The sequence below is a fragment of the Trichoplusia ni genome, chromosome 18, assembly GCF_003590095.1.
Source record: "Trichoplusia ni isolate ovarian cell line Hi5 chromosome 18, tn1, whole genome shotgun sequence".
Classification (NCBI taxonomy): Eukaryota; Metazoa; Arthropoda; class Insecta; order Lepidoptera; family Noctuidae; genus Trichoplusia; species Trichoplusia ni.
In genome coordinates, this window is record NC_039495.1 from 335860 (window position 1) to 346120 (window position 10261).

At 37.2% G+C, this 10261-nt stretch overlaps 1 protein-coding gene across 2 annotated transcripts; it reads right to left on the reverse strand.

Moving 5' to 3' along the window:
• Window positions 1-939: 939 nt before the first annotated feature.
• Window positions 940-7969, reverse strand: LOC113502786. Of its 2 annotated transcripts, none has more exons than XM_026884473.1 (6): window positions 7622-7969; window positions 6032-6173; window positions 5528-5643; window positions 5082-5181; window positions 1716-4996; window positions 940-1226 (listed from the first exon to the last, which is right to left on the reverse strand). In XM_026884473.1, exons 1-5 carry the CDS (start codon window positions 7700-7702, stop codon window positions 1734-1736), a joined length of 3702 nt encoding a protein of 1233 aa, XP_026740274.1. In that variant the 5' UTR covers window positions 7703-7969; the 3' UTR covers window positions 940-1226; window positions 1716-1733. The 2 variants fall into 2 exon arrangements, with proteins under 2 accessions (XP_026740274.1, XP_026740276.1); XM_026884475.1 differs by having other exon boundaries at window positions 5509-5643; window positions 7622-7710.
• Window positions 7970-10261: the final 2292 nt, after the last annotated feature.

Consider the following 10261-nt stretch of genomic DNA (forward strand, 5'->3'; position numbering starts at 1 on the left):
AATTGGCCAACCGGCCTGTTGTTCTAGTGGTGAGTAGCGCTGTCTGCTATACCGGACCATTATTCGTGCGATGAGCATTTATGTATACATTTAGAAATATGTAAGTAAGAATGTTTATCAGTTTAGGGCCTACTCATAGTACAAGCTTTGCTCACTGTAAGCCTAAGTAGATTACTTTTTGTGAAAAATACTGAATGTTATATTGTTTTAGCTCTACTTTCACCATTTTGATTCGGTTTTTACTCCAATATCATACAGTCGTAAGTCATACCTCTCTGAGAACCATATTATAAGTCCCTTTATGACGCATCGCAAGCACCATCTGTACTCAGGGTCGCGGGATCGATCCCATGAAAGGTATCGTGTAATTGACATGACAAACGGCCCATGTATTACAATTATGGCACACATGAAATAAAATTGTGTTTTTTTCCTTTGAAATAAAAGTGAAATTAAATTATGGTATTATCGTTTCTCTTTGAAGTATTTTGTTTGACCTTGAGGTCAGGGGCCACGTCTTAAAGTGGTATTAGTACTGTATTAGCAGCTGTGGGAAAGAGATGACGCTCTACAAACTGTATAGCGCTGTCACGCTTGACACCATAGTCATATTACTTTAAGACGTGATGGTAGACCCTTAGATCCCGAGTCTTTAAATACGTGGCTTATGTATGAAACTCTGAGTTTGTATGATGGTAGTTGATACGAGAAATTAAACATTCAAATCCTGTATGGATTTGAAAACAGCCTCATAGTTTTAAAATTCAATCGTCATCTTATAAGAACGCTTTCCTTTTTATATATTCTCTCATTCTCTGGTTTAATTACCCTGTATGCGTATTGGTAAAAGAACAAAATAAAATGAAACGTAGATCTCGTTGGTTGACATAGTTTATAAACCATATTTTGCTCCAAGGGGTTAAAAATAAAACCACAACAAACTATATGAATAAAATTTGTATTTCACGTCATCCATACACAAATAGTGACAGGTTCAATACATTAATAGTGTTTTGTTTAATAAAATAGAAACTATTCGCTATATTATTGCAATAACGCACAAAAATACATTGGCTTAACATCGCGTAAACTATTTAATTCATACATCTCGATAACATTCGATATTAGCCGATTAGAATGTTCTAAATCTATTTTCATATAACTATTTATTTATAATATTATATACTATGTGTAACGCGATTTCTTACAGCAAACTCCCCGATCTCCTGAAACATAGGTAAAAGGTTTATTATAAATACATTTAAATATAGCAAAATATCGTCCTCACTGCCTTATATTTGGAAGTGACTAGGCAAAGTCCTGGGTCATATCAAAATGCAGTGTTATTTTCAAGTAAGTACATGATTTGACATTTAACAAGCAGGTAGTTTGTAGTTTGTATAAGCTCCGTTACAAACCTTAGCTGCCAGGCTGGTAGCAATTACACGTATTAGACTTGCTCTAGCTCAGAAAAATACGTTTAAGTCAAGGCCTTTTGTAAAATACTCTTTCCATTAAAAACTCATATTACGGTGGTTTGGTATAACTCAAATTAATATTTTAAAGTAAAAACATAAAACACAGATTTGTTATCTAGTTCTTGTTCTTAGTAGGTAAATTCTTCTAGTAGAGCTATATTGATTGCTGTATAATCAAGATAAACATACAAAGGTTATCTTGAGGTTAACATATAATTAAATAAGAATATTTAGTACCTTGTACCTAGCACCATATTATTTGGTCATGCCCTGTTTCGCTCGCCTCTCCCACTCTGCCCGCATCTGCAGAATCCCTTTGAATTGTGGCGAAGCATCAGCTTCCCCTGATGGCTCTTTCTCTCTCCCTCCCTCTTCCTTTTCCATATCCCCATCCTTGTCTATCACAGCACTTTCTTTCTTGTCCTTTTCGACCGACAATCTTAGTTTATCGTCAGTCTTCTGCCACGGCCTCTTTGTAAGTGTATCAGCTTTGTAAGCCATTGCTTCGCTTTTAGCTATGTTTTTAATGTCCTCTCTGTCGTTCGAAGGGTCAGGGAAGGTCCTGTTTCGGAGTCTCTTCTCAGGAGTGGAGTCTGAGACCTCTTTCTTGTATTTGTTGACTTCGCTCCTGTAGACCGGAGCGCTGTCTCTCTTGGGGTTGGAGACACTGTTGATGCTGACACTTCTCTGATAGTGCGGGGCTCCAAACTGACTGACACGAGCGGCGATATCTACCAATCTCTTTTCCTCCTCTTTAATTACGTCTTCGTTTTCTTTATCACTGTCCCTAGATTTAATAGAAGCGTTGAATTCATTTTTGAGTACTTTGCTCCTTGTTGGTGGAACGTCACCGTCTTCTTGTTTTACGTTAGCGGCTATTTCCTGCGCAATGCTGTCAGCCTCTGAGTCTTTAAGCTTCAGAGACCTGCGCGCGAACACTTTCATCAACTCTGGTTCATCATCATTCCGTCTCTCGCCGCGGAGTTCTTTGGACAGTATTCCTGGTTTCTTACGATACACGACAGCTTCTTCTTGCCTGTCAGGGGTTTTGATGTCATTGCTGTCCGTACTCTGAATAGAACTCTTGCTTCCAAAACTAGAATGTGATTTCTGATCAATGGAGATGTTATCGTAGATTCTCTCCGTGCTACCGTCAGTGCTCATAGAGTTAGTTCTTGGTTTCTCTGGCCTGTCCTGCAGTTCAACGCTTGCTGCTTTTCTTTTGAAGAATGCTTTAGGTGTAGAAGGGCTCTGTGGTGTAACAACGGGTATGGTTGATTTCCTCCCACTAAGTGGAGAGTGGTCATCCAAAAAGGTATTTTCAATTACATTTTCAACGTATTTGTTGCTCTTGATAGATTCTCGCCTCACATGGATACTTTGCGTCTTAGTCTCCGTAGCCTGAAAACTCTCCACGTCTTGTTCTTTCTCTATTTGCGGACTATCAAGTTTCTTTGGCGTTACGTTGGCTGTCAGAACGATGTTTGTACTCGGCTTAACATCAACTTTGTTCAATTGAATGTTGAGAAATTCCGGAACTCCTGGCTTTGAGCTTGACTTCTGCAATTTCTCATCACTTTTATTTTTTGTTTCCACCGTTTTAACTGGACTTTGTTCCTTGTTAATATGCGTCACTGATATGAAACTTTCCGTTTCAGGTTTCAATTCTCTTTTGCCGCTTAAAGCGCTTTCTACAGAAATGGTCTTTCGTCTGTCATCCATGGGCTTCTCTGGGCTACTCTTAATGCTATCTAAAGAACTAGACTTGAGTATTGGGGCAATAATAGGCTTAGGTGAGCTAATAATATCATCAATCTTAGCCTCTATTTGTGAGATATCGCTGTCACGTTTATTTTCCATTGTGATTTGAATGCTATTGGTGAAGAGTTTCCTGTCTTCGTTAGCATCTGTTTTGAGGCTATCCAAATAGCTACTATCAGTGCTTGGCAAACTATCATAGTTGGCTTCAGCACTGCCGTGCATAATATTGTAGTTTCTGGCTGAAATCCTCTTGGAGAAGTCGTTTCGTTCGCTCAGGTTCCTCCTGTAGTTGACTTCCCAACTTTCTAACAATGGTTCAGAGATACCGACAATAGCGGGGAGACTGGGCATCTGGTTCTCTTGAGAACTAATGGATGTTGACTCTGATGCGTAGCGGAAGCTGTGGGACTTTCCAATACTGCTGCGAGTCTCAACATATTCGTCTCCCAATGACCTCATCGCTGAGGTGACGAACGCCTCCTCAGTTTTAGAGACATGGCGTACTGATTCACGTTTGCATTCGATCAATTTCTCACTAAAATCGGAAACGTGCTCAGACGACCTGTGTTTTATATTGTCGGAACTCTGATGCCTGTACCCTTTGGGAGGGGAGGTTGAAGCCAGCATGCTTGGGTTGAAGTAGGGTATATTTTTGGGCATACTGCCACTGTTGAATATATTGAAATCATTGTGAACGTTTTTGATGCGCATCGCCCTTATCGGAGGCTCGTCATCTGAGATCGCCGGTGACTCTTCCTGAGCTCTGTTCAACAGCTCGTTACTAATAAATGCTTTTGAGGAAAACGGGTCAACTATTCGTTGGACTGAGGTAGGTCTTTTGCTTTTGTCAAGTTGCAGGTTAAATGACTCCCTCTTATCGTCAATAATCTCTTTTGAAGAGGTCCGTTTACTCCTCTCTATTTTCTCGCAGTACTCCTCGCGTCTACTGAAACGATTTTTCATTTCTTGGTTCAACATTTTGTCGGTTTCTTCGGCGATTTTGAGATCAGTAATATTATATTCGACGCCGGGAACCTTGACAGCGCTGTACACATCTTTGTAGGCGCTGTCTTGTACGTAAGCACCTTTGTTGTCAATACGCTTATGCATTTGGTTCGCGAATGCCTTCTGTCCAGCAGACTTGTGGGTTCTCTCAGCAGGTACGGGCTTGTACCCTTGTCCGTCATGAAAACTTCTTTCAGTATCAACAGGTTTATACTGTGCGGTTGACTTTTCAGTTTTAGATTTTTTCGTTTCTTGCTGACCATCTCCGTCTGTCTGGTCTTTCTTTGATTTCTTCCCGCTCTTTCTTAGTAACAGTCGACTAAAGAAGGATTCTTCTTTCTTCGAAGATTTGATCGCTTCGTTCTCTGTCTTCTTATCTGACTTAGATTTCTTCTCGAGGCAAGATTCTTCGGCTTTTTTCTCAGAGCGATACTTTGTCATTCTCTCTTCGGAATGATATGTTTGTATTGTCTCTTCGTGTGTTCTTGAGGAGCTCTCTCGAAGGGCCTGCCCTTGGGAGCTGGACTGGCTCCTCTTGATTGATGAACGAGGAGTGTTAGACTCTGCTATGCTGAGTTTAGCGGGAGATTGACCGACGAGATGGCTGAGAGCCAGGCCTGGCGGCAAGGAGGAAGATTTGAGTTTAGTATCACTCGGAGTCTCCAGAACTCTCTGCAGTTCTCTGTTCACATGATGTTGCTGTTCCTTCACGATCATATGATGCTTCGTAGTGGTCGATGAAGAGAATGATTCTGGAACGAAACAAATTGATTAATAAATGATAAACTTGTTTCAAACTTTATGTAGTTCAAATAGAGTGCATTTTTGTATGCTTACCAGTAACCACTTCTGTGCTCTTGTGTCTGACTTCAGGAGTAGTGCTTCGTATCATTTCTTCGTTCAATTCGGGCGTTATGGGCAAGGCAGATGCGGCAATCTGGAATGTTTCAGAAGAACATTTAATGTGATATCAATTGTGAGTCTGAACATAGACGTAGTGAGTAACTTGATGACTTCGTCGTTGAAAACCAAAGAACCCACAGCTAAAGCGGAATAAAAGACCTTTTGTTTTCTATCACGTAGCGGAAAACTGTTCAGAAGCTGCTATAGACCAAAATACCACGTCATAGTGTACATGTTGCAGTAGCATTTTTTATAGATTTGTATTTTTAAGCTTAAAGCGAAGTACCTTCGTGTGTTTAAGATACCAGCAGACAAGTGAGCGAAGTGAGCCAAGCGAGATTGTGAGAAGATGTGTACCTACTTCAATGGTCAATACTAACTGGGTTGGTTTTCTTTCTCCGCGGCGCGCCATGTGTGCGTCGCGGCCGCACCGCCATCTTGTGTTTGGCGGCCGAGTGCGACAGTGGCGCCACGCCTGTTGGCGGCTCAGACGAGTCTGGAAACGACGGAGTCCAAAATTAGTATTCAGAAGTCCTAAATAAAGCTTGTTTTTTTGTTTAGATACGCAATCATGCAAACAATTCTTTGTAGGACTAAGAACTTATAAGCAAAAAAGTCTTAGAATTTGCAAGGAAAGATTTTTACGAAGATCATTTTGTAATATTATTTACTGGCCACAATTGTTTGTTACTTTTCAAATTAAAAACTACTTCTTTCTCTTCATCTTTTAATTTCTTTGACAACACTTTTTATAACACTCGCAGTTCTGTATGATAGGCACCGTGTATAGTGCCATCTCCATTTCTTTACAACAGCCTTATATTATGAGATAGTCGAAAGCTCTTGAAGATCTAGTAACTTTTATTAAGTTTCAATTAACTTACTGTAGAAGTCAAACTGGTCGCTTCTGGAGTGTTCGTGGGAGTGGTGGTGGCCGCTGCTGCTGTCCTCGTCCATCTCCGAGGAGCCGACGCTGAGCAGGGACCCGTCGCTGCAAGACGACTGCGATATGCCTGCATGGTGCCGCTGTGAACGAAGACAGTAGAGATCATGAGTATGCAAATGGATTATGATTATAATCGTTTGAGTAGATTATGAGTATGCAAATAACCGATTGAGTTAAAAATATTGATACACTTTGAGGACTGGTGTCTTTGAGAAGTGCTTAAACGATTTGATTTCAGAATCTTCTCATATTTACCGATACCCCCTTATAGAGTCATCATCAGCCTCTAGTAGTCCACTGCTGGACATAGGCCTCCCCCAATGTGCGCCATAGGGCCCTATCTTCGTGGAGAGTGAACCCTTATAGAGAGTGAGTATAGTTTTTCCTATAAGATACTATAGTTCTTTGTTTTAAATACTTATAGAATGACATCTTCTATTTCAATGTTTATTCTTCTTAATAAGTAACTTTATAAGGAATGTTCTAGTAAAATCTTGTGAGACAATGTCATAACGATAAAATGACAAAATATGCATAACATAACATGCTGATAATATCTATATAACATCTGTTGAAAAGCTGTCGTTTTCACAAATATCCGTGATTATATCAAAACAGCAATATTAGATATTCAAATCTCCTATCTAATCTAGACGTATATATTTATTTTATAATAAACATTAAAACTAAAAACCTAGATGGTGTTTTAGTACAAAGCTAATACTACTACACAGGTACCTTATATTTTTTAATCCGTACATAATTTGTTACTACAATTAAATTTATTAAAAAAAATAACACTTATTTTTTAATGGATATAATATGACAGTAGGAACAAAGGACCACCATTTATAATTTGGTCCTTTTGTACGCGACAATATGTATGTTTATATACGTATATAGGTAACAGAGCTTTAAATAACGTGTATAATATTAACAGTTTTCCCAGCAGTGCCATTAGAAACCCTACTATCAGCACAGATAATCACATTTGAAATAAATCACACGCCGGATGTGCAGAACATTAGCATGTTACCATGCTAGTACCGGCAGGTCACGTAATTGCAGTATTTGAAAACATTAATTAGTTACACAATAAAACTTTGGTTTGTTCAAATTTTACATATTGAACGGAGAGAATAAATTATAGTCAATGCTAAAATTTCAGGCAATACGCTACGCAACAGAGTATTTTTCGTATTTTTAGGAAGAAAATAAATTTATTTTGTTTATTTAAGAATATGATAATGACTTAAAAAATCTCATTTGCCTTTTCTTCTTTTTTGTTTTAGAATCCTGTTTCTCTTTTTTTTCGGTAGATGGCAGTTGACTAATCAAAACTTAAGCGCTGAGTACTGTATACTATTAAGCAATAAAAAAAAACTTGGAAAAGGTCAATAGGATTTTGGAAATCATTTTGACAAAGAAAAATCTCCAAAATTCATTTCGTTTTTTCGTACAACATTTCGTAAATGAATATGTTAATGATTAGTCAATGGATTAAGTGGTACTTATAGTGCGTATTAACCTTAATGTTGGCACTAATATGCCTCCTCCTCGGCGGCCGTTTGACGGGGACCTCCTCTGCCTTGGTGATATACAGCATCATCGTCAATCAAGTCTTATCGTCCGAATTTATCGACACATTCACATCACTACTCCATCACTATTGTTTATTGTTTGTACTTAACACATATTTTTGATTGTCTTTTTAAGATCTAAATTTACCTAAAATAACGATTTTATTATTTTACTGTGAGATTGGGTTACTTAGGTGTATTATGTGTGGGTACGTTATTTATTGAAATTAAACTTCTTAAAAACACTTGTTCGGCTTATAACTTTAAAGCATCTTTTTTTTTATACCTTAACAAATTAAATTGAAAAATAACTTTTGTGACATCTATCACACTCATATTTATACTGGTTCTATTTTTTAAGGGAAATAAATTTTTAGTTTAGGCTTGCTATTAAGGCCTACGCAAAAAATTCAATTTTCATAACTTTACTCTTCTATGAGGGTTGGGTATTACCAAAAATATTCTTGACCAAAACTTCCTATTCCTAATATCGTTGCACTGGATTCAAAGATGATGTCTACATGATAATCATGGTTATATCAGCTGCCTTATCACACAATCGACGTGTTATGAAAGTGATGACGAGTTTACTTCATTTTTATTTAACTGACACATCGAGATAACTTATTACATGACTGTGTATAGTGAACACTCGTAATATTTAACCAGTCATGTTAAAGAAAGTGGTTATTTTTTATAAAATTTTAGTTTAAGTTCAAAATAACTGATTTAGTAGTAGAAATATAGACTGCAATGACAAAAAAGGCAAAACAATTAAAATAATGATTCAGCGGAGTTTAACTTTCTTTAAGTTTCAGTCTTAATGATTAATAGCTCTTAGTTTATCGTTTAGCAATGGACGATAAACCAACAATCCGAAAAGTTATTCTACGAGGAAGAAAGACGAGAATTGGTGACCAACTTCGAAGGCCTTCGATATAATGTACCTAAGTACGAACCAGCAAATGACAGTTTTCATTGATTTATTAAAATAATGATGATACAATATGTAATAGCTCTATCTATTGTATAACATATAACCCTATTGCCCAATATTAATTTCTCTATGAATGATACCCAGACTCAAAGGACCAATATAATATCGTTATTACAGATAAGGAATGTGAAGTGCATGAGCCGAAAGATAAAATATCGCGTGTAAGTTATCAATGTCAGTGCTATTGATAATGTGAAGTGATAAAAATATTATAATATTTAGAAAACGACATTTTATGACTTCCGTTCCGTAGCCTTGTAAGATAGCCGTGTTAACTTAAAAATTGAAATACCTATTAGTTTTAAATTTATATTATTATCTGTTCGATGGTCATATTCAATTTGTTTATATCTATCTAGTTTAAGTTATTTTATTAGCAGTTTTTGCTATAAGTAAGACTAAAATCAAACTTCAGGAAAACCACAAGGGTACGTGTCATGCTGTCCGTCATATGCCAGATAAAAAAGGCAGTAAAGTACCGTTTTCCTGTACTTTGTGCAATAGAATAATATAAATAACATTTTATTCACCCCCTATCTTAGACTATGCCACTGCATACAAAACCAATTCATGTAGGCAATTTTGTCTTTCAAACGTGATTAAAATCAGGCAAGCAAAAATTTCACCTTTACAAAGTGATTGCGAATTAATTATCTAAAAACTTTAAAATTAAAACAATTTAGATTACACAAGCGTCGCGGCGTCTGCCAAAAATAGACGATAATTATAATGATTAAAGTATAACGGATTCGCTAATTAATGAGCAAATTTAATTGAACTAACCATAATGGAATTAGTTCTGTACATTTCATTTACGACTGCCATTGAAACCGTATTTTAAAGGTCAATATGTTTACACTTATGGCTAGGAAAATTGACACACATTTATAATATAATGCTTGAATGTTTAGTTCATTTTTCAGTCGCAACGGACACATTTTGGTTTAAGTTTGACGACTGCATAACAGATATAAAATGAAGTAACAACGATGAATTTATACGTGAGATAAATCTTATTTATCCATTGTGTCTAGTCCACATTCCGGCCAAGCTATTTCTCACTGGTAACAAAGTAAGCACCTACTGAATTTTTTTACTGCGTTGAAAAAAATATTATTTTGCCAGCGTTCTTAAATAACTCAAACCCAACCAATAACCTCAGATCATGAAGAAAGATCTTCGTATTAAGGTTATATCAGTGAATGTTTTTCAGGCAAAAATAATACGGATAATTAATTTTGGCCAGCAGTGCAAGGCGCGGCGAAAGTCCCGCGTGGGGTTTCGTTCGGTTGCAAAATTACACGCGCGCTGACGCAACCGGCGCGCCTCTGTTGTCTAAACTGCAAAATGTTACAGTTTCACTCATAAAATAAGCTTAGATTTGGATTTGACAGCTGACTTTATGCTTAGATGTCGGTCGTTTGATATCAAGAGAAAGTGTTCTTTTATCTTGGTCTGTAGTGTTCGGTCTACTGATAAAGGGTTGGAATGTTCGATTTTCACTAAAAAATATCTGATTTATCGTTAGGGTCGATAATAGTGCCTGATGCGTTTTCTCTCAGCTGTTACGTCAGAGCGAATGGAAAATACG